Source organism: Fusarium musae, chromosome 8, assembly GCF_019915245.1.
Source record: "Fusarium musae strain F31 chromosome 8, whole genome shotgun sequence".
NCBI lineage: Eukaryota > Fungi > Ascomycota > Sordariomycetes > Hypocreales > Nectriaceae > Fusarium > Fusarium musae.
Genome location: NC_058394.1, coordinates 2,907,443 through 2,931,425, shown reverse-complemented (window position 1 = coordinate 2,931,425; position 23,983 = coordinate 2,907,443). Strand labels below are relative to the sequence as shown.

Below are 23,983 nucleotides of genomic sequence, written 5' to 3'. Positions count from 1 at the left end.
ATGCACCAAAAGTCGGCATCTTCCCCACTAAATCGGTCCCAGTTCCATCGTATCGGCGTGCATTGGAAGATATTCAGTGACATAAAAACGCCTGTGCTTAGACTGATGATAAGAATGCAAGCCCAACACAGGTGGCAAAATAGTGTATAGACATGACACAGACGGATATAGAACAGGATTATTGTGACTTTTGTCATTCCGAGAAGGAGAGTGTAGACAGGACAGTCGATCCAGAACAGCTTTTCAAGTTAGCTTCAAACGATCGAGACGAGCAGGCTGTGCGCAATACCTTGAGTGCATGGGATAGGTCATCGGCATTGACCCACCAAATATCTTGCCCAAATGCCGACATCAACGCTGCATTGCATCAGCCAGTTCCTCGGCGCATCGGAGTGGTTAAATTAGACCTTACCATGGTGTCCAATGCCAAAGTACACGATGTAAATAACAAGAGAAGTAAACGACAGCCAATCTTCAGGCGAAATCTTCCTGACAATGAACAGCTTTGTGTAAACTCGAATGACTGCACAAAGAATGCAAAGGATATGTATCGAAAGGTACGGCCAGGCGTCATTCCGTCGATCGCGTCGTGCTCGCTCGCATATTTGGTCGAGATATCGCAACGAAGCTGTGACAATGGGTCAACCTATGATAGCCAGAATCTTATTGAAACCATTACGTACCAAAGACTTGCGGAATCTCGCAATGGCTCTTCAGGCAGGGTATCAAATCATTTTGAAAGGTAGCGTAGGCACAAAAGCAACTCGGCTCACTGCAATCGGGGCTGACCGACGTGCCAAAGCATATTTGCTACTAAAGTCAGCAACAATTACAACAAGTCCGACTGTTCACAAACCGCGCAATCTGGAAGACTCGTGTCGATATTTAGCCCGTAAAGGTGGGCAAACTAAGCAGCGCAATTAGAACGCCTGGCCTCATCGCAAGAGGCGCATCTCAAAACCGACATGGAGTTGAAAGAGAACAGGGAAGTTCAGAGGACCAGGGCCTGGGAACAGGGACACAAAAAAGGAGAGACGGGCGATGCACATTATTTTAGTGAGACAATCGTCGTGCATGTGACGGAAATAATGCTTCGGCAGTGGATTTTCCCAGTTGTCGATCCGGTAAAGTGCCATAGCTAGCAGGTATCCAAATGTCTGAGCGCATCCGCAACAGAATGGCTATTGGAGCTGCGAGTCCAAAAGGATTCAACTACGATTGTTAGCTCAGGAACAGTCTCCCGCCGATGGTTCGAATTCCCAGTTGCGATTGGTCGAGAAAGTTGCACTGCCGATGAAACTGAGTCCGGGCGTTGCTTGAGTTTGCACTTGGATCGCTAGATCTACGCTAATGGGATTTGCTCGAGTCATGACGATGATACTTCACGTGGGAAATGCTCCGAAGCACAAATCATGTGCGTCATTGCGGAGAAATATTAGTCAATTGAGAAGTAGATCGAATCTGTATTCTGAGAAAACAATGGCTATTGCATCCTCAAGCTATCGTTTCAGATCTTAGCCTGATCAGTCCTAACTACCTACTGCAAAAGGTTCTGCTCTGCTGTCTCCATTTCCTCCTCGGCTTTACCTATCGCATGCATCTTTAAAATCACTAGCAATCTGTACAAGACGTCGAGATTGGTCGTTGCGAGCCCGCTCCTCTTCACGAAGGTCGAATGCTTTATCAAAGTCGCTCAATGTCTCTGTCTTGTCGAGCTCCTTTTGTAGCACAGCGGCCTTTAGCTCGAGATACTTGGACCTCCTTCTCTCAGCAGAAAGGGCCATCTTATCAAGTAACCCTTCCAAAAGCTGGGACAAGTGTTGATCTTTGTTTCTGTTGTTAGCAACCTCCAGTTCCTTCACATTCTCACGCAGAAATTTGAGCTCTTCTACATTTTCTCGGACTGTCCCGTGAAGGAGCGACTCATATTTCCATGGGCCAATTACAACGAATTCATAGCCACTCTTAGGGCATCCGGGTGCCTCACTGCACGGCAAGCTCACAACTCAGCCGGACTTGGGGACTTCAGGTATTATCTGCACGACAAGCGAATCACCCTCATAGGCGTACCCATCAATTATGCATTTGGTAATGCATTGACTCGAGAGGGGTTTGCGCGAGGTTCCGTTCAGGATCACTTTTCGTAGATGTTATATGTGCTAAAACTGTACTTTCATGTGGTGCTGAATTTGACGGTTTGCCTTGCTGTAGACAGAATAATGTATTGGCTATTCGTAGATGCTGATTCTCTTTATATAGTCGGTTCCTGAACAACCATCACTTTACCCTGCAAAGGACTAGAAGCTAAAGCAAAGGGCAATTCAAGAACTAGCCTGGTGTTCAACCCGCGAATTGGATACTCATGCGTGAACAAGCTAATCTGGCTTTCTTGAACACTAATGCTGAATCAAATAACCAATCTGTGCTGAACTGAGTGCGAAATTGTCTGTACCCAGGAGAAGTCATCGCAATTTAGCTCTGTCCAATAAGCGGTGGCTGGTCATTAGGGTGCTAAATTTAAATGGTCTTATAATGTAGTAATTCCGCCGACAATTGTCCATATTCTTTTGTCACCTAAAATAGGAGTCCACAGTTTTCCCAGCCACGGAGAACACGGCATCTCAATTACTCCGCATCGTACGAGCAAACACTAAATGCTATTTGCACCTCACAGCACGACCATGACTGCATTCCATCACAGCATCCCACACTTTTTTAACTTATCTAATGAGATCTTGCTTACTATATTGGGACTCTGCAGAAGCACAGAGCGAAAGCATCAGAATGATACTATCTCTAGCCTGAGATTAACCTGTAAGAGGTTTTGCCTGCTCTGCAGCGATTATGCTGTTCGTCGCTGCGTCACATTGGATTTCAGCCGTCCAGAGAGTGTTGAGCTATTTCGCCAAATGCTTGGAAATCCTCGAATCGCAGAAGGAGTTCGCGAAGTTAATGTTCAGTTGCATTTCTACCATCCATGGATTGCGGCCAGTCTTCATAATTTCACCAGAGCCATTTTATCCGAATGGGGTCAACGAACTCAAACTTTAGATGCAATTGGCATAAGTCGAGGCGGCCAAATTACATTTGAGAGTCTGATGCAACGATTCGTCCACGAGTTACGCATTCATAATGATGCTTTTATAGAGCTACCTACATCACGCAACACGGGAAACCAAACAAGGTATCACAACGGTATCCTTCAAGTTGCTTATCGAAAATACAAAGAGAGATATGATGCACAGGTGCTTTCCCACGGCGACGGCGCATTCGCATTAGGAATAGCCGAGATCTTGACGAGATTGCCAAACATTCGACACGTCATGCTCCATGATGGCATTCTCACAAACAACTATGACCTCGGCCGCAAGTTCGATCCAGTCGACGAGCAAGACACCTTGGCCCAAGCCGATGTCCTAATGAAGGTCCTTTCTCGACCAATGTTATGGGAGGAAGCACGCTGGATACAGCCAACCGAATTTATCTGGCCTGTGGTTCCGACGAAATTACTCGTGGATATTCCTCTAGCACTGGGCGCCGCAGATTCACTGCTGATCGACCAACTCTCTATTCATGTATCAGCTGCGCCGGATTACATGACTCTGCAACTTAGCAGAGAGGAAAGAGACAAGTTATCAGATGCCATCAAACGGCTTGATCCAATACAGTTCAGCTTCCAGCCGCGGTGCCGCAGCGGTTGTGGCCCATGGGTTAAAAGTGAAGAGGATAACGACACGGTCAGGACAGTAAGTGAGATGGAGGTCATAAACGAGTACTTGGGTGCAATCTTCAACGCTGGATGCATCGCACATGCTGATATTAATCTCGGCGAGTTTTGGTACAGCCTGGGGGTCGAGTCCATGCTCGCTGCTCCGACCTCAGTTGGCATCGGATTTATGTGGCCACCGAGCTCTAACTTGCGCTCCATTCATCTCACCGAGATCTCGGTCACTACTACAGAATTTGGAGCATTAGCTGCGGCTCTCGACATTGAGTCAGAGATTTCGCTCTTTATGGTTCACATCAGAGTTGGCTTGTGGCGAGATGCTCTCCAGACATTGAGAGAAGGGCTACGTGATCCGCGGTCGGTTTCTATCAGACATCCGATGGGCGGTGAAATTCGGAATCTCTCACATGACCAAATCGAGTCAACCTTTAACTCTCAATACACGCAAGAGGGCACAAAGGCTGAGTGTTATGCAATGGGAAGAACGTTGGATAATCCACTCAATGTTACTATATAGTTCCCAGACAGCTTTTTAGAATGACCTTGGCCTATATGAGGAAATTGGCAGACGCGTCAAAGGACCGAAGCTATATCTAAGTTGATGGCTCATGATATACTCTATGCCCCTCCAGCTACACGTTGGCCAACACCTACAGTCGCTTCTCCCTTTAAGCGATAAAACATATCGATGTCTTCTTCGTAGAGCTTTAAAGCAGCTCGACGCGAAATAGTCCCCTTCTCAGTCCGTGGAAGAGGGCGCTTGGGAACCGCGATGATAATATAATCTCTTCTCAAGTAGCCCCTCAGCAACTGATTTTGATCTGCTTGATCAACAATATCCCCAAGACTTTCCCTCAGCCCTTGAATGGTTTTGGTATCTCTTGGCGTGTCTTCTCTCAGCTCTACCATCAGACACGCAAACTTCTGCCCGTTCCCAATCTATAGAGCCTGTAAGCCATACAAGATCATGCTGCACAAACCCAAGGTCACTTACCATGACACATCCTTTGACACTGGGATGAGCACAGATCATGTTCTCCGTCTCAATGGGAGACAGCTTCTGCGCATCTTCCAAACAGATGATGTCGTTACTTCTACCCATGTAAAGCCAGAGATTAGGCTTCCTCGGGTGTTTGATGATTAAGTCTTTGAAGTTGAATTCATCAACATCAGGAAATGTATGAAAGATTCCCTGATGCAGAGCCAAGTGCTCATTCTTGATAGCACGCTGCTTAAACAAACCCTTCTCGATCTCCGTATACTCAAGCGCAGCGTACGGGTAAAACGAAACCTACAGGAAATCCTCCTTGTCCACCAACATGTCACTCATGAAGAGTCCTTAAGTGGTGCCAAATAGATTGTGAACACGTACGACTTCGTTCACCTTGGCGGCGAGCTCTGCGCTAACAGGACCTAGAAGAGATTTTGTCAACTGGGAGCTTAGCGTGATGAGTTTGGAACGTACCTCCACCAGCTCCGATAAACTTGGATGATCTGAACTTTTCTAGTACTTCTGGGCGTTGGCCCAGTTCATTGACGTACACAGGCATGAAGTGCCAAATATCAATGTTGCCATGGTCTGCAAGTGACGCAAGCAGATTCATGTCAGGGTGAACGCCGACGGGACCCATGACGCTATGCGTGTCAAAAAGGAACGTCGCAAACAGGTTCATGAAGATCCCGGGACCCTGTCTTTGATGTCAGATGCACTGCTTCCCAAACCATTGTGCCTACCAAGACTTACATGAAGAAGTACACAAGGGGAATACAGTCTATCGCCCTTTTCATACAAGGTTGCCCACGGACGAGTCCCATTGTCACCCTCAAACGGTGGTAAAATGCGAGCGGCGTCCATGGTAGCAAGCAAGCCGTTGCTGAGGTAAATAGGCTTCGGCAGTCCTGTGGTACCAGATGTATGGAGGATGCAGAACGGGTCACCCATAGCTTCGTCGTAGGTCTTGATGTAAGGATAATTAGGTGAGCTAGACGCTTCGAGGAGTTCAGCGACAGTGGGGATCTCTAGAATACGCAGTTCCCGGGTCTGTTGGATCTTTTCGACCAGAGGATACGGTGGGTAGTCGACGGGATGAACCCAAAGGGCACATTTTGTCGCTTCGAGAAGACCCAGCGCAGCTTCAATGCTGTTACCTGGCGACAGAAAGATGACCTAAGCGGCGTCATGAGTCGTCTAAACAGACTTTCAAGACATTATACTGATAGGGCAGTGTGACTTACTTGGTATCCGACTTTGACACATGCCAAGTTCAGCAGAAAATAGCGGATGTCATCTTGTGTGGTCAACATCCGTCCTCTACTGCACAAGTCAAAGCAACTTACGTAGTCCAATATAGCCAATCGTCTGAAACGATTCGCTCTTGCCAACAAGGCCTTCCAGCCACCAGGCGGTCTTGTTCACCGCGTCAGCAAAGTCGCGAGCCGTGATCTCGTCAAAACCCTCAGAGATATCAGCAGACTTGGCGATGGAGTAGATAACTCGATCCGGTTCATCTCTAGACATGTCATCCAGGATACGAGGAATGAGCCTCCTGCCGAGTTCTGCGATGGGTATCATGGCTGCTGAGATTATGGCGTAAGTAAAGCAAAGAGTCGTTTAGTTTCGGTGACGCTTTTCTAAATGGGGGAACAACACCGAGCACAGGCTTTAAAACATCCAGGTTAGAGGGGTGATTACTCAACTCGCATGTTGTCTCAATGCACCGACGGGCGTGGCCGCATTAGCAACATCGCCGACTTCATGTGGGTAGTTGCATTATGCAAGAGCCTGCAAACCTCCGATTGAGAGTGTTTACGCTTATAATGGCGCCTCGAATAAAGTTTTCGGCCGGCGGCAAGCATGCGGAGCACGGCAGTTGTTGCACAGGGATTGGTATGTGCGGTGATGGAGCCTGGGAGGTTTCAACTGAACCTTTCATGTTAGTCCCCATGGAGCCTCCATTTGGCAATGCAGAACTCGAATTACTTATCAATCATGTTGTCGCTGGTTGAGGGTCAGTGACTCAACGTGCAATTCGTGTTCACATGTCTTCTAATAGGCAATGTATCTGATAAAAACTGAAGCCACGTATACCTCGAAGCCTACCTAACATCAGTTCCTTTCTCCCAGGGATCCATCTCAGCACAGTAACAAAAGGTTAGGTCATTCATACCTGGCATCCCATTGTCTTCCCCCAAGCCATCAACAACACCAATTCTAAAACCATGGAACTAGAACAAATCGCCATCCCGGATCCAATCATCACCGAGGAAGAGCCCGACTAACGCCTCCAGATGGCGGTTACGGCTGGGTCATCATCTTTGTCTGCTTCGTCCACACATTCTGGATCAATCTCTGGGTTGGATCATGGGGTATCCTCCAAGCAGCTCTGCTTCGGACAACCCTCAAGGACTCCTCGCTCAGCGCCCTGTCATTCGTCGGCAGTCTCGGTGTAGTCTTGGGTCCTGCACTCGGAATACCGGCTATCCGAATCGTCCGTGTCATCGGAGCTCGTGTAGGCATGACCCTCGGCATTTCCATCTACGGCCTTGGCTGCCTGGCGAACAGCTGGGCTGTCGGCAGTCTCGTCGGCTTGTTCTTTGCCTGTGGAGTGTCATACGGCATTGGATCAGCCTTCACAGACACCTTGTACAACACACTTCCAGTCTTGTAGTTCAAGAAGAAGCATGGATTGGCGAATGGCATCGTCAAGCTTGGTGAAAGCTTTGGGGCACTCATTGGCGCTGTTTCTGTTGGCTATCTGACTGAAGGTGTAGGAGTCGCTTGGACCTTTCGCATATTGGGCATCGCGTCGCTTGTCACGGGCATAGCCACCGCTCTACTCGTCAAGGATCGCGGCGCTCCCCCAGAGTACCCTTTCAAATGGTCTGTCTTCAGAGATGCCTGCTTCTCGTGGCATTTCGCTGCTGGTGCGGTCGGAATATTCCCCATATACGCACCAACATTCTTCCTGCACTACATCAACAACGCTCTTGGCTTCTCAAACTCTACATCCATCGCCACGCTCGCTTGTCTTTTGGCTTGTATGTCACTAGGCCGAATTCTGACGGGCTATGCGTGCGATAGCGTTGGGTCCATGAATGCATTGTTCTTTACCTCCCTGAACGATGCGAGAAAAGAACATCTTTTATCCCATTTGGCCACGGTCCCGCAGCATGCGTTGGGCTTAATACCGCAGAAGTTGAGATGAAGATTGTAGCAGCGACGTTGACAAAAAGGTATTCCTTCTGTATGGTTGATTCGAAGGTTGAGTCTGCTGGGGGAACAACACGAAAGCTTATCAAAGTTAATATCAAAGTTAAAAAGCGATACTAGAGATATTAATTGATTATCTTATGATAAGAATAAACTTAAGAAAAACATACGATACTTCAGTCCTAACCCTAAGTCCTGTCGGGCCGATTGGACTTACAGAGAGTGCCTGGAGCACCCTCCATTGGGGAAATTGTACGGCCCAAACTACACCAAAATTCGCTAGTGTTCCAGCCGTCCAGGGGTCGTTTTTATGTTCCCCCCCTAGAGTTCTAAACATTCCGGGATACCAGGTGGGGTACATGAATCATTTTCGAAAAATCCCAGATAAGCGCTTTCGCTAACATCTTCTCTGATTACATCCACCAAGACCAATAATCGGCGCTGGCTCACCTTGTCTCCCGTCCGTTATCTCCCCAGAGCTGATGGAGGATGATATCTGTTCCCTTTCCCGTGCTGTTTCAGAAGCAGGCGATCGTCGCGTGTAGCTGCCTCATGGCCGTGCGCAAGGCTTCTCTATTACTAACGCCGATACCACCAACGTCTCCCATTCAGGCCACATTAGTTAAGGATCAATCAGCCTAGTGGGAAGGTGGTTCGTGGAGTGTTTCTTCTTTTGAGACACTTGCATACGAGAAACGGGTTCATATTGTAGGATTGAGTGCTCTCATTGTCTAACAAAGGAAGTCAAAAACTTTCTTCCAGATCGGCCAAGTACGCCTCAAGTCGGCATCCTGCTCTCGATCAACATCGAATCGATATGATCGCCGCCCCGTATCCAAATCCATCTCAGCAACGCTTATGAAGTGCGTTCTAAAGCGAACTTTGTGGTAAATGAAGAGCACAGCCATAAGTGGAAGAGCCATGGTTTGGAGGAAAAAGTATTGTACCCGGTCCGGCAGGCTCATCTCCACGCCTGACAACTGAAGAGGTGAAATAGACACCCACATGTGCAAGGCCATCACTATCACGTACCCTGCTATTGTAAACCAAGAACCTACAATACCAAAGGCTGAACGAAATGGAAGGCGATCGACGGGTCTAGCCGCATGTATCCAAGCCATGCGAAAACGTATATGACAGAAGCAGATACTAGACCATGTGAAGAGCATCCCAAACGCACTGATGGAGAGCAGCCATTGGAAAATCGTATCGTGTGCTTCCAAGTTAACCAAATAGGCTAGAAGACCGAAACACCCTGCGATCAAGAGCGTGAGAAGTGGTCGACCTTTCTTATCGACATACGTGAAAACACGAGGTGCATGTGAAAGCTCTGCCATAGCTGCAAGCGTGCGAGAAGACGCATAAATTGCTGAGTTACCGACGGAGAGCACTGCGATAAGGATAACACTGTTCATGACGCTTGGTAGAATGGTCGTGCCAGCGCTCTCGATGGCGATAACGAAGGCACTAGCGGATGCATCTGCAGAACTCTTGCCACTGATAAGAGATGAATTGTCGGAGGGTACAAGTAGTCCGACAAGTAGAATAGTGACGAGATAAAAGATGGCAATGCGCCAGAAGATATGCTTGATGGCATTGGGAATCGACTTGAGTGGGCTACGCGTCTCGGCCGCGGCAAGCCCGACGATTTCGGTACCACCATAGGAGAAGACTGCCGTGATTATTGCACTGCTGAAGCCCTTGAAACCGTTGTTGAAAGGACCTGGGTGTGACCAATATTGTCCGCCAATATAGCCGCTCTTTGGCGGGCCGCCTATATGAATAACGATGCCCAGCAGACTAAATTTTCATTGTGAGCACTGTACTATCATATGAATGTAAGAGAAAAACCCACATGAAGCCAACGACTGCAATGACCTTGATGATAGAAAATATGAACTCTGCCTCGCCGTAGATCCTGATATTAGAAAGATTGATACCGATGATGAGAACAAGAAAAATAGTCACGAAGACGGCCTTGGGTATAGAGTCGTTCCAGTAGGTGATGGTAAGCACGGCGGCAATTATTTCGAGGGGCAGAACAAATAGCCATTGTAAAAAGTAGCTGCGCCATAGTATTGTATCAGTATTCAATTGAGGGGTGCGGTGTTGAACAGGGTAACTCACATCCATCCTAGAGCAAATCCCCAAGATGGGTCAATGAAGCGAGTAGAAAAAGCTGTAAAGGATCCCGCAACAGGGAACATGACTGAAAGTTCGCACAACGACTGCATAGTGCAATATTGCAAGACGCCAACCACGATGTATGCGAGTAGCAGGCCGACCGGACCACTTCGATACAGGGCGGCACCTGAAGCGACAAAAAGTCCGGTTCCTATGATTTATTAGAATTTATTCTTCCCAATTGCAGGTTCGAGAAACTTGCCAATCGAGCCTCCAAATGCAATCATCTGAAGATGTCTTCCCTTGAGCTCTCTTGCCAGAGGCGTTGTTACTGTTTTGGCGTTGGCCGCTACGATATCATACTGTCCGAGTTCTGCGACAGGTTTCGGATTGGGATGGTACCCGTGGTCATAGGTCTTGTCACGTCGACGCTTGGCACGCTGGAAGCCTTCGAACCAACTGGCAGGCTCCTCCGGAGGTTTGGTTGAGACATCCCACGAAGTACCAACGCCCACGTTTTTCATTTCGATAACCTCGACATCGTGAGTGAGCACAATATGGCCGTTACCCATTGTTCCGTTTGCGATGGTTGAGAACGTTGGCAAATGGTAACCTGATAAACGACGGCGGGGAGCAAATATACCCTACCATAAGAGGCATATCTGCGGCCCCTGCCTTGCAATTCTTAGCTTTACCCCTGAGTAGTGGAATGATTTCCTTATCTTCGACTTCTACGCCACTGCGCTAGCATGAGTTGGAGGGACGCCACCTAGTATCCCTGTGGCAGAAACAGCGCACCGGCGACTCGTGAGATCGTAATAGGTCTATCATTCAGATCGTTGCGATAAGACATGGTCACCAAAGCGATGTAATGAGCCCTCTGGATTATCTATCCTGATGCAATAAATTAATTCTGCCATGTTGTATCTTAAGGGATAGGGAAATCGTGCACCGGCCGATTAAACAGAGTGAAGACATTATCAGTTTACACTATAGTAGGTACCTTCCTAATATAGTTAGCATTTCGTCTAAATTGTTAGTTAGTTATGATTGACAGTTGAGGCTTGTTACGGGAGCCCATACCTTCCCCGGACCCGGTGAATTTATCAGCACGTGGCCTCTGCACTGGGTCCTTGTTTATCATAGCTTTAACCAATCGAAAATTGATACTCCTTTTGTATGGTCGATTCAAAAGCTGAATCTACTGAGAGTACGACGTGGAAGCTTTGTGAGACAGTTGTGGGAGGTCACAAACAGGCTTGCCTGACCCTCCAGCACGCAGAGGTAAAAACACCAACAAACACAGACGGGCAAAGTACTAATTGCCCTCACTGTTAGACGCGGAAGCTCATTCAGTTAAACGTTGGAATTGAAAGACAGAAACAAAGAATTTCATAAGTCAGCCATGCAATTGGGTAGATAAAGCACTTAATAGGTATTTGTCTTGAAGTAACGTTGACGTATTCTGTTTCAATTAGATTTCTCATGTCAGTGTGTAGGTGTAGGGTAGTGAGCGATCCCCCAGTTACAGAAGAAAGGAAGGGACTTATTTGCTATCGCGAAATGTCACAAAACACTACCATTGGTGTTAGCGCTGATGTTGTCCCACTCCCGCTTTAAATGCCGCCAACCATTCTGAGACCTCGGCCTCTCCAAGTTCCACTTATCTTATCGTGCCGAGGTATGCATCCACGTGACGTGTCATCGACGCGTTCGCTTCTGAAAACCAGTTCAAATGATCAAGACTCATCGCTTATCCTCATCAACTCGACATAATCACTGCATCTTTTTTTCGCTCATATTGTATTTTTTCTTCATCATGGTGCTGTCTCAGAACAAGGGCCGTCGCGAGACGCTCACGGTCGTGGATAACAGAACAAACCAGACCTACGAGATCCCCATCATTCACAATTCCATCCCAGCGACAGAATTCAAGAAGATCAAAGCCGAGCAAGGCAATGATCGCCCAGAAGATGAGACCACGCAGGGTCTTAGGGTGTATGATCCCGCGTACATGAATACTGCTGTCGTGCAGAGCAAAATCACATACATCAACGGCCTAGATGGCGTTCTTCGGTACCGCGGATATCCGATTGAGCAGTTAGTCGAGAAGAGCAATTTTCTCGAGTCAGCGTATCTTCTCATCTATGGAGACCTTCCTACCAAGGCGCAGTATGACGAATGGCAGGGAGAGGTGATGCATCACACGTACATCCACAGCGATATTGAGAACATGTTCAAGTCGTTCCGCTACGACTCTCACCCCATGTCCATGCTGAGCGCGGCGTTTGCAACACTCGGAGCGTTTGCTCCGGAGGCTAATCCCTCGCTTGCAGGACAGAAGCTGTACACCAACGCTGCGTCGGGCAATATGGATTCCCTCAAGATGCTGGATAAGCAGATCCTTCGAATTCTTGGAAAGGCGCCTACTTTGGCAGCTGCGTCATACAGAATGCGACAGGGCCGACCATTCAACCGCCCTGCGCAAGGCTTGTCGTACACAGGAAACTTCCTTTATCTCCTCGACAACCTATCTGAGCCAGAATACCAGCCTCATCCTGTTCTCGCCAAGGCCTTGGACAAGCTCTTCATTCTCCACGCCGACCATGAAGTCAACTGCTCCACCGCCACAGTCCTGCAAGTTGGAAGTTCTCTAGTCGATCCTTATAGCGTCGTTGCTGCAGGATGCGCCGCACTCTATGGCCCATCTCACGGAGGAGCTTCCGAGTCAGCAATCAGAATGCTCATCGAGATTGGATCCCCCGAGAACGTCCCCGCATTCATGCAAGCCGTTGAGAGAAGAGAGCGCGTCCTCGTAGGTTTCGGCCACCGCGTCTACAAAAACGTCGATCCCCGCTCAACAGCCATCCGCAAGCTCGCCGAAGAAGTATTCGAAGTCACCGGCCGCAACAAGCTCCTCGACACAGCCCTCACGCTCGCCGACTACGCGCGCAAGAGCGAATTCATGCGCAGCAGGAACTTGTACCCCAACGTGGACTTTTACTCTGGCCTGATCTACCAAGCGATGGGATTCCCGCTTGATTTCTATCCTGTTTTGTTTGCCGTGCCTCGATGTGTTGGTTGGTTGGCGCACTGGAGACAGATGATGCTGAATAAGTCGGGTGTCAAGATCTGGAGGCCGAGACAGCTTTATGTTGGGGAGGGAGAGAGGGAGTATGTCGATACTAAGGACCGAAAGGAGAAGCCTGATGCTACGGTCTTTGACGCTCCTGTCAAGGTTGAGCATGGAGGGGAGAAGCAGCGAGCTCTTCTTGCTGCTAGTGCGGGGCTGAAGAGCAAGTTGTAAGTCGCAAACCATAGTTGGGATTGCTGTGTATTCTATCTGGTACTTTGGGTTGGTAATCTCTGGCAAATTGCAAGGCTAGCATATTATTTTGAGCAGGCAGCTTTATCTTAAGAATGTATCAAGCTCCTCATAAAACACCAAGGGACGATACTATGGATCTATTCCTGTTTGATACTCAGGTGAAGAGAAGCTGAGTTCTCTGCGCTGGTTCAAGCTCTCAGCGACAATGATGAGAGAAGCATCAACCCCCATTACATATCGGCCAAGCAGCAGACCTGATACCATTGGTATGGAGTCACCTGGCCATCCGTCTTAACTGTACCCTTGTAAAACTCGCAAACGCCCTTCTCGTATCCTGGGGCGACTTGGTAGTAGAAGTTGGCGACATCGCACCCAGGATAATCAGCACAGGCCTGCACGCAATCTTTGGCAGTATCCTTTGTCCCTGGGCTCGTGATGTACTGCAGCGTATTGCCAGTGACGAAGTACCCGTAGATACCGCAGGCTGTCGGCGCCGCGGCGCAGGGCGCAGTAGTAGTTGTCTCTGCGACTGTGGTTGTAGTCGTGGCATCAGCCTCTGCAGTCGTTTTCGTGAGGGCAGCAGTTGTAGTGGCCTCGACGGTAGAAGTATCAACAATAGTGGTGTCCACGACCGGGGAAGCTTCGGTGCTGGAAGTCTGTTCAATTGCATTTGTAGTGGTGTCGGCCTCTATCGTTGTAGTGGTCGCAATGGTGGTAGTATCAACGGCGGTGGTACTGCTAACAGTTGATGTTTCAATGCTGCCAGTCTCTTCGATTGCTGTTGTGGTGCTGAGGACTGGGCTGGTGGTACTGGGCTTGCAAGGACCAGCAACAACAACCGATGCGGCCGCCAACGTCACCAGGAGGGATTTGCACTGGACCATCGTATATGACTTGCAAGGGTCTGAAGTCTAGGTAAAAGAATGAGAGATAAGGAGTGACTGGTTCGGTGAAACAATAAACGAGTGACAATTCAACGTGGCTTGAAAGAACAGAGAGTCGGAGACTGCGAAGAATCTTGGGAATAAATGGCTGGGTAGTTGTGTTCATATAATTATTAACGGAAGGTCTCGGTAATGGGAGGCTCTTCTTCATAGATTAACCCTATTTTGAGCGACAGAACGGAGCTTATGGTTCAATAGTCCAGGTATCGCGGCACTAACGTCAATAGCTTTAAGCACTAAGGCCGTCCTTGGGGAAGTGTACGCCACAATACCCAGTAATCATTTTACTGGCCCAATTGGACTATCATTGACCAATTGGATGGGCAATTCAGTTACAGCACTTAAAAACACAACAATGCCAGCTCTCGAAGGTATCTGTAGAAGGTTGCTTTGTAACATTTTCTCAATTATAGCCTCATATATGAATTGGTGACTATATGTCGTTACATATACCAGGTTTAAACCTTAAGCGCCTCCCCAAAGCTGGCACAATAGATATTGCAGTAGAGCCAGGCCAGCACACCAGATCCAGAGCACTCAGAAGAACAAGAGGAACCAAACGAGCTAGATGGGCTATAAGTCTTGTAATCCTTGCAAGTCAACTTCGGATCCTTGTGAACAGTGAGTTTGTCACCGACGAGACCATCATGACCCTGGATGAACTTCCAAGACAGAGTTGTTGCGTTGAAAACAGTCAGCTTGGAAAAGCCAAAACTGGTCAAGTTACGGTGAGCTGTTATGTCGGGGATGGGCAAGGACTTGTTAATGGTCGCGTGGCTCTCGATGTTTCCAGCAGCGCCGTTGATGAGATGGACCATAGATTGTCCAGGCCTCACCTCGTAAACACCATTCGTCTTACTATGGTTCTTGATCGCATGAATGTCGACGTGGCAGTTTCCTATAGGCTTGAGACGCTCATACCAGTGAACGTGTCTATGAGCAACTAGTCAGCCTGGCATACTTGACAAAGTTGGAGGGGATGACTTACCCGGCGATGTACAAATCAACCTTGTTCTTCAGGAACAACCCCTCGAAGGCCTCACGAAGGTGCAGATGATAGCTGGCGTTATCGTGGGAGCTGTACATGGGACGATGACCCATAATGATAACCCAGGGTGTTTTGCACCGATCAACGTTTTTAAGATCTTCCCTCAACCACTGATATTGCTGATAAGCCTTGTTGTCATGGATGGAACCCTCAATGTATCCAAAAGGCCCAGCATCAGTGACATACGTCTCGTTTCGCAAAGGATGAGCTTTCCCAGACTCAAGATATGTCTCCTCCTCCAGATCATCTGTATCATAGACATCATCTGTCGGAAGCGGGGTACAGCTCCACGAGGACGTAGACGTAGACGTAGCCGATTCCGTCCTAGTCTTGCACTTGGGCTCATCCTGATCCTTGCCTTTACAGTCTTCTTCTTTCTTGGCCTTCTCAATATCCTCACGGAATGTCTTGTCGGGACTGTTAGCGTAGTCCGTTTCCGTATCGATAGATACGAAATGAACAAGGCCGTAGTCGAATGAATGCCAGAAATTCCCGACGCCTCCGGACTTGTCACCTGCCATAGAGAAGCGGTTCTGGAAAGCTGTGAAATTGCGTTGGGAAGGCGGACATGAATAATACGTGAGCGTGGCGTTGGGGTTATTGCCATGCATTGTAGTGTTTGTTTTGTTCTCATTGAGATATGACGATAGGACATATGGAGGGTTATCATGGTCGGCACATGTGACCTCATGATTGCCAGGGAGGACAATGTACGGGATCTTCATGGTGATGTTGTTCATCCACTGCTGCCAAAGATCCCAGTTGGTTTCATAGAGGACACCGACATCGCCGCCCCGAGGGCTGCCTTGATTTGGAATCTCACCTGCCGGAAGAGACGTGTTGAAATAATCGGGGTTGGTGTCGTTGTTGGGCAAGCTACTAAAGCTGCCGTTATAGCAGACGGGCCAAGCTGACAAGTTGCACTGTACGATGCCAGAGTACCAGTCATCCGCGTAGCTGAGATCTCCGCCGTGCCACACAAAAGCGAGGCCTTCCTCATCATACATGCTTTTGTTCATGTAAAAGTACGATCCATTGGCATTGGTATATCCCATATCATTGTTGATAGCGATACTGAATTGCGATGGGTCGCCTGCAGCCTGGGCCGTTGTAAAACTCAAAACAGTAGACTCGGTTGTACCATTCGCAGCAGGGATCTGGTAGAAATAGGTTGTACCCGGTTGAAGATGCTCTATCTGCACGTTGTGAAAGAATTGACTGCATTGAGTCATGTGCACGAGAGAGCAGGGAGGAGTGCGGTCGTATGTTGCGGTTGAGCCGATAGCCACGTTGTTTAAATACGAAGCACTGGTACCCCAATTCACCAAGGGTGCCTGACCAAGACCAAAGGGCGTTTGGTAATGGATATTGATGCCAACAGTGTCCCCTCCATTCTGGGCAGGTATGTATGATAGTGAGATGACATTGACGTTGTTGGTAGCATTGGCATAGCCAGGACGTACAGCTGGGGGTTCAACCAGACGGATGAATCCAGTGTGGTTGGCGTTGCCATTAATCGTATGGTCAACCCAGTCGCCGATGGGGATATCAGGTCCATTATATGGGTATGTCTCGTCGACAGTTGGTGCTGCTTGAGCAAGTGCAGCGAAAGCACCTGCGAAGAAATGTGTCGACCTCATTTTTGATTGAGACTTCGGTATGGCACCTCCAGAAGACAAGAGCAATTGATCAAGAGAGCGTTGGATTGAGCAGCCAAGGCTAATTATGCTTTAATAGCAGCCAAAGCAGCTTGCCACGCTATGAACTCGTGGAATTGAGTAGTGCCAGCCACTTGGTTCCCTTGACCAACGAGAACATGTCTGTTTGTATTTTCATCAATTGATTTGCTACTGAAGTATACGCTATTGGTGCCACTCAATTCCAAAAATGATCTTCAACTCGGCACGGAACGACGGGACAACCCCGCGCCTTCACTGATCTGGGTATAGCACGCCAATTTGGGTATAGCAGCTGGTGACAGATTCCCGTTATGGCTTGTCACAGCGGCAAGTATTGGAGTGGCAGCGAATATCGCTGTCTGATTAGTTCGTTTACGTTGGCGAAGGTCTCCCTTGTATGCGCCCGAGATGACTATCGATATGGTATTGGAATGTCAGCCAGCCACAATTGGGTCTCGATTGATCTTTGGACAAGCTTATCTTATCTCATCCGAGCTGAGATTAGATTGCTAGATCCGAGGTTGAGGGCCAAGGTCTGAACCACGTGTCTCTGTGAGAGAAAGTCAGAAGGGGCAAATTGTTCAAAATCGAAGTAATAAGAATCCTTACGTATTGCTGAAAGGGGGGATTAAGCAGGTAATTGGTACTTTGAATAGCAACTTAGTATAGGCAGCAGTAAAATGAAATCAGTCTCACTGGCCCACGCTGCTGCTAACTTTGGATAAAAATAATCAGTTTCCTTCCTTGCCGTATGACAGCGCTAACTGTTCACCTAAGGCCATCGAGGAGCGCATTTGGTCTGGTCATAAGTAATTACAGAGTCAAACTCCATGTACCTCATCGTTGCTCGACAAGTCTGCTTTGTCAGGATGGCATAGTGGCCAGTCTTGTCCTGGATAATGCGCTACCCTGTATAATGCGGTACAGGTCGTGATTTCTTCAAGCAGAGACCGGAAAATTGTTAACCCGACATGCGCATAGACTTTTCTCTGCCCCATTAAACGGGTATTAGGCGGCTCATACCCGCACAGCCGGCTATGCAATTAGTATTACATGCTTATTACACAGCCGGCTATATAAATAAGGCTAAATCTCTAACTTTAGATTAAATGTATAGCTACTATTTAATAATAATACTATTTATAATTAAAATAGCTATTTAGAGGTATTTTTTATCTTTATAATTACTTATCCCTTTATATTTTATATTATTAATCTATTACCTGGCTTTTAATTATTATAAATAATATAAAAGTAATATTACTTTCTAACTTATAGTATTATATAAAAATAATTATTTATTTATAATATTAATAATAAAAAAAAAGCTTTATTATATTAAAAAGATTACTAATACTAAGATATAAAAGCTTTTTTTACTTTAACTATAATATAATTAACTTAATAATATATAATCTTTTCTTTATAACTTAAATTAACTAAAAAAAGTATTATATATAAGATATCTATTATTATTTCTTTAATAATATTATAAAAGTAAGTTTTTTATTACTTTTAATTTATATAATAAGTATTTAATATAGTAGTAAGTTAATTAATAAATAAGTATATAAATTAAAAAATAAAATCCTTTTTCTCTTTTTTTAATATAATATCTTTCTTTAAAATATTAAGTAATTTAATAAATATTTTAGCTTATAATATCTCTATCTCTTTATAATAGCTCTTAATAATAATAACTTTAAGATCTTTAAAGATAATACTTAAACTATCTTTTACTTTATTCCTTTAAACTAAAATAACTAGTTTATCTTATAGCTTACTATAGTTATAAATAACTTTCCTTTTTACTTAAAGAATAGTAATAAAGTATATAAAGTAATAGGCTTCTTTCTACCTATCCCTTAACCTATTCTTTATAGCTAAAAGAATTTAAAAGTAATATAGCTAATATAAAATATATTTAATACTAATAGTTAAATAGCCTAATATATTTCCTTAAAAGCTAATATAAATATTAGTTTTTTAATACTAGCTTAGCTATATATAATATATAATACTAGCTTTATTTTTATTAAGGCTTTAGTAATTATAGTATTAGTAAACTATAGGTATATTATTAATAAAAATTAGTATACTAGCTAGCTTTATAATATAATTAACTAATAGTTAGCTTAACTAATTTTTAATACTATATTTCTTTAAATAGTTTAAATACTATAATAGTAAGATATAGTATATTAAGTAAGGCCTTTAATTCTTACTATAATATAGCTTATACCTATAGTTAAAATAACTATATATACTTTAACTTTATAAATAGCCTAATAAAATAGTATATATATTAATTTAATTAATTTATAAGGGTATATTATATAGACTTAATAAGGTAAATAGTAAAAGGAATTAAAGATATTTAAAGTTACTTTCTTATATATATTTAGTAAAATATATACTAATTTAAATCTCTTATTATATTAATATTATTTACTATATTAAAGTTATAATTTAATTAAAGAGAAATATATAATCCCTTTACTTAATCTATTTACTTATATATATATATTTTAATTCTTTATATTTAACTTTATACTATTTTATTACTATTTAATAATATTAAAACTTAGTAAATTAAAGTAATAAGGTATATATTAATTAGTTTAGCTTTTTCTTTTTAATTTAATAATATATATATTATTTTACTTTAATACTTATAGCTAGTTATAAGTATAGGCATTTTAATTAAAATAATTAATTTATAAGTAATGCTAATTTTATATACTTTACTTATACTAACTACTTAATATTATAAATACTATATAATAAAAAAAAGCACTTTAATTATATAAAACTATAATTAAGTAATAAAGAGTATATTATTTAATTTACCTAACTTTACTTTATTTATATATATTACTTAATTAACTATTATCTCTTTATATCTTATTTAGTATTAGGCTAATTAACTATAAGGTTATCTTACTAAAATAATTATATTACCTTTTTCCCTTATTTATAAGAATATATAAGCTATAAAGCCTTATTAAATTATATAGTTATAACCCTTTTTTTTAAAAAGCTAATTTTTAAGTTTATTAGCTTTATAATTCCCTTTAAAATATATATTAACTTAACTATATATTTCCTTTAATATTTAATCTTTTAATCTTTTAATATTATAAAGCTTAATAAAAGGCCTTATTTACTTTAATTTATAGTACTACTAATACTAGCTTTTATTATACTTTAAAAAAAGTCCTATAGCTTTTTAGTAATTATATATTAAGGCTTAAATAAAATAGCCTATAAATTTACTATAAGTAGTAGGATATACTATAGTAACTGATAAGGTAAAAGAGAAGGAATTAGGTAGATAAAAGGTTGTAACTGCTGAATAATAAGGCATAGGGTAGGATTTATAAGATAAAAGTGGGTCTGTTAAATAGAGCGAAATTTTCCGAATTTAATAATATATATTATATAATAGAAAAGTTAATAAGTCTTTAAGAAAGAAGGAGTTCCAGAAGTAGGAAATCCGGAGTCTTATATAGACTTTATAAAAGAGCGGGCATTGTGATTCCCAAAGAGGGGTAGCCTTAATAATAATAAAAAGATTATCACAAAAACCGCCGAAATTCGGAGAAAAATATAATATACTTTTTACCCAATTTAGAAGGCGCTAGGCTTAGCTAGATTTATAAAGCTAAAATAGGAAAGTAAGGTTTCTCGTGGTATGTCATGAATCATCCAACTGAGGGGTAAAAATCTGATATACGTAATCCTCATTATATAATCATCACGTGACCTTAGTTACATGACTTTATTACTGATATTTCCTTAGTAAGAAATTATTAAAGTTTATAGAAAAACTTTAATATGTAGAACTTGCTCAATTCTCCACATTTTGCTTAGGTAAGCACACCAATCGAAAGCCCTGAATTTTCTCATTATTTTGGTATATAATATGCCCTGATTAGTTATCGGGATTATAATATATTCCTTAGTTATATAATAAGACCTTTATATAAAGTCAGGTCTTAACAACCCTTATAAAGGAAAGTTTATAAAGGCATTTATAAATAAGTATTTATATTTAAATTAATTTATTATATTTTAAATAAAAGGTATTTATTCTTTACTTAAGTCTTATATAAAAAGCTTTAAAGTTAACTTATTTAAGGCTTTTTAAATTATTAAGCTAGTATTTATAAATTAATTAGCTTTACTAAAGTCTATATAAGCTCTAGAATAGGTAATAAGACTTACTTAGTATATATATATATTATTAAGAGCCTTATATAGCTAAGTTTAAAGTTAGATATTATATAAAGTACTAATTATAGTTAATATATAATAAAAATAGATAAAAAAAAGTCTTTTTTACTATATTAAAAGTTTTAAAAAGACTATAAGTATACCTTATACTTATAAGCTTATAGTATTAATATAGGCTAATAAGCCCTTATTAATAAAGTACTTTTACTTATATTAGTATTTATAGTAATTTATAATATTATTACTTATATTTAAGCTTTATAAAGTTAATAATTACTATATAGCTTTAAAGTTATAGCTAGTATTAAGTATAAAGTAAGATTTATATATATTTAAAGAAGTTAAAAAGGTATTACTTCTTTTAGTATTAAGAAAGCTATAGACCTATTTTTAATATTATAAGTAAAGTTATAATAAAAAGTTAAAAGTATACCTTTAGAGATATATTAATATAGTTATAAAGCTTAATACTATAGAAAGAGAATAAGGTTTTATTAAGGCTAAAGATATATAAAGTAAGTCTATATCTCTTACTATTACTATAGCTATATTATTATAAATAACTCTAACCTTAACTATTTACTATACTTAAAAGCCTATATATAAAGTATATATAAAGTATAAAGAGTTTTATAAAATATAATTTAACTAGTAACCTTTTAATACCTCTTTTACTAACTATAATATTAAGACCTGACTTTATATAAAGGTTTTATTATATAACTAAGGAATATATTATAATCCCGATGACTAATCAAGGCATATTATATACTAAAATAATGAGAAAATTCAGGGCTTTCGATTGGTGTGCTTACCTAAGCAAAATGTGGAGAATTGAGCAAGTTCTACATATTAAAGTTTTTCTATAAACTTTAATAATTTCTTACTAAGGAAATATCAGTAAGAAAGTCACGTGACTAAGGTCACGTGATGATTATATAATAAGGATTACGTATATTAGATTTTTACCCCTTAGTTAGATAATTCATGACATACTATAAGAAACTGTTAAACTAGTAGTACTATATAATTAAAAGGGATTATATAAGCCTGCAAATGGTTTAACCTAAATAAGCCTTAGATATTAAGAATGCTAATTATATAACTAAAGGAAGACTAAAAGAAGGGTAATAGAATACTAGAAGTTAAATAAAATAAGGAATATATAGAATTCAGTTAAATAATTAAAAGTCTTAGAGCTGTACTTCTTAAAGGCAGCTGTAACTATAAGAAAGAAGAGCAAATTACTAAAATAAACCTTAAGTATTACCTCTTATATATAGTATAATATCTTATAATATAAATATAAAGTCCTACCTGCTTAATAACCTTAATAACTAGGATTCCTTTAAATAGTTATATATTATAAAAATAACTATAGAAAGGGTATATAAGCTAGGCTGACTTTTAGATCTAAGATATTTTATAAATCTATAAATTAAAGAGCTATAAAGGCTTAAGATTAAAGACTACTAAGTAATACTATATACTAAGTCACTCCTAGATAGCTTAAGCACTAAATATAAAAAATAATATATAAATAAATATAGCAACCTGCTCCCTATATAATAAGAGGCCTATAAGGCTAAAATAAATATCTATTATATAGACTTTAACTAATATAATAAATAAGTAAATAGTATCTATAATATATTAAATTAAATAATTAAGAAAATAAGCCCTTATTATATTAAAATATATTTGCCTAATATAAATAAATTAAGTAAATATAATAATATATTATAATTCTTTCTTAATCTTAAAGCTATATATAGTATTAATAATACTATAAAAAAGAAATAAGCTTAAAAATACTATTTTAAAGTACTAAAAAGCGCTTTAAACCCTAGAACTAACTAGGAAGAGTAGATTATAAAATAGGAAATGACAATCTAAGTTAAAAAGCTTAGAGGTATTGCTAAGGCTTAATATCTAAATACCTGGTTTAAAGACCTATAACAGGCTCTAGATTAATACTTTAAGATTTTCTTATAAATTAAATAAAGTTAAAATAAGAGGGAAATTAAAAATAGATCCTATTTTCTATTAAACTTCTCTATACAGTTTAAATAAGAAATTTAAAATAGTAAAAGAAGAGGCAATAGATTATAAACTAATTGGGTTATAAAGGGAAGCTTTAGACTAATATTTAAAGCCTTAAACTTAGAGAATTAAAGCTTATTATTAGGAAATAAGAAATAAAGCAAGTTAGCCACTAATAAATCCAGGGAAGGCTTAGCAAAGCGAGCCTAACTAAGTATTAAGACTCTAGAGATATATATATTATATAAGAAAAGTTATAAACATCCTAATAGTATATTATATTAAGTAGCATTTCCTGAATTAGCACTTAAGAAGTTCTAGTTATATTAAAAATAACTAGACCTATTTAAATAATACTTAAAAGGAAATAAAGAGATTAAGGAACTATACTAAAGACTTTAAACTAATAATAAAGCCTTAAAAGAGAAGTTAAGTTAACTATCCTTAGTAAGGCCCTTAATCTTAGAAAAGGTAACTACCTTCCTAGCCTTAAGTAATAAATACCTATTATATAACTTATCTATCCTAGACTCTAGAACTATAATTTATATATTTAATAACTTAAAATAGTTTTAGTTAATAAAGACTATATAATATAAAGAAAGAGTATTTACAGGGTCTAAATAGCTACTAATACTTAAATA

General features: G+C 41.4%; 8 protein-coding genes across 8 annotated transcripts; 3 read left to right on the top strand and 5 right to left on the bottom strand.

The window, feature by feature from the left end:
- Positions 1-1,537: 1,537 nt before the first annotated feature.
- Positions 1,538-1,784, bottom strand: J7337_011217 (uncharacterized protein; the record flags this gene model as incomplete). Its single annotated transcript, XM_044828766.1, has 2 exons — positions 1,538-1,587; positions 1,613-1,784. The coding sequence occupies 2 exons, from the start codon at positions 1,782-1,784 to the stop codon at positions 1,538-1,540; spliced, it is 222 nt and encodes a 73-aa protein (XP_044677320.1).
- Positions 1,785-3,323: 1,539 nt separating this feature from the next.
- Positions 3,324-4,244, top strand: J7337_011216 (uncharacterized protein; the record flags this gene model as incomplete). The annotated part of the gene is made up of 1 exon (XM_044828765.1): positions 3,324-4,244. The coding sequence occupies one exon, from the start codon at positions 3,324-3,326 to the stop codon at positions 4,242-4,244; it is 921 nt and encodes a 306-aa protein (XP_044677319.1).
- Positions 4,245-4,666: 422 nt separating this feature from the next.
- Positions 4,667-6,299, bottom strand: J7337_011215 (uncharacterized protein; the record flags this gene model as incomplete). Its single annotated transcript, XM_044828764.1, has 6 exons — positions 4,667-4,675; positions 4,722-4,979; positions 5,100-5,140; positions 5,193-5,415; positions 5,472-5,875; positions 6,065-6,299. The coding sequence occupies 6 exons, from the start codon at positions 6,297-6,299 to the stop codon at positions 4,667-4,669; spliced, it is 1,170 nt and encodes a 389-aa protein (XP_044677318.1).
- Positions 6,300-6,716: 417 nt separating this feature from the next.
- J7337_011214 (uncharacterized protein) lies at positions 6,717-7,395 on the top strand (the record flags this gene model as incomplete). The annotated part of the gene is made up of 2 exons (XM_044828763.1): positions 6,717-6,735; positions 7,016-7,395. The coding sequence occupies 2 exons, from the start codon at positions 6,717-6,719 to the stop codon at positions 7,393-7,395; spliced, it is 399 nt and encodes a 132-aa protein (XP_044677317.1).
- Positions 7,396-8,991: 1,596 nt separating this feature from the next.
- On the bottom strand, positions 8,992-10,633 carry J7337_011213 (uncharacterized protein; the record flags this gene model as incomplete). Its single annotated transcript, XM_044828762.1, has 4 exons — positions 8,992-9,035; positions 9,118-9,737; positions 9,793-10,002; positions 10,320-10,633. The coding sequence occupies 4 exons, from the start codon at positions 10,631-10,633 to the stop codon at positions 8,992-8,994; spliced, it is 1,188 nt and encodes a 395-aa protein (XP_044677316.1).
- A 1,247-nt stretch (positions 10,634-11,880) lies between these two features.
- On the top strand, positions 11,881-13,368 carry J7337_011212 (uncharacterized protein; the record flags this gene model as incomplete). Its single annotated transcript, XM_044828761.1, has 1 exon — positions 11,881-13,368. One exon carries the CDS (start codon positions 11,881-11,883, stop codon positions 13,366-13,368), a length of 1,488 nt encoding a protein of 495 aa, XP_044677315.1.
- Positions 13,369-13,619: 251 nt separating this feature from the next.
- On the bottom strand, positions 13,620-14,273 carry J7337_011211 (uncharacterized protein; the record flags this gene model as incomplete). Its single annotated transcript, XM_044828760.1, has 1 exon — positions 13,620-14,273. One exon carries the CDS (start codon positions 14,271-14,273, stop codon positions 13,620-13,622), a length of 654 nt encoding a protein of 217 aa, XP_044677314.1.
- Positions 14,274-14,791: 518 nt separating this feature from the next.
- On the bottom strand, positions 14,792-17,021 carry J7337_011210 (uncharacterized protein; the record flags this gene model as incomplete). Its single annotated transcript, XM_044828759.1, has 2 exons — positions 14,792-15,266; positions 15,322-17,021. 2 exons carry the CDS (start codon positions 17,019-17,021, stop codon positions 14,792-14,794), a joined length of 2,175 nt encoding a protein of 724 aa, XP_044677313.1.
- Between the last annotated feature and the right edge of the window lie 6,962 nt (positions 17,022-23,983).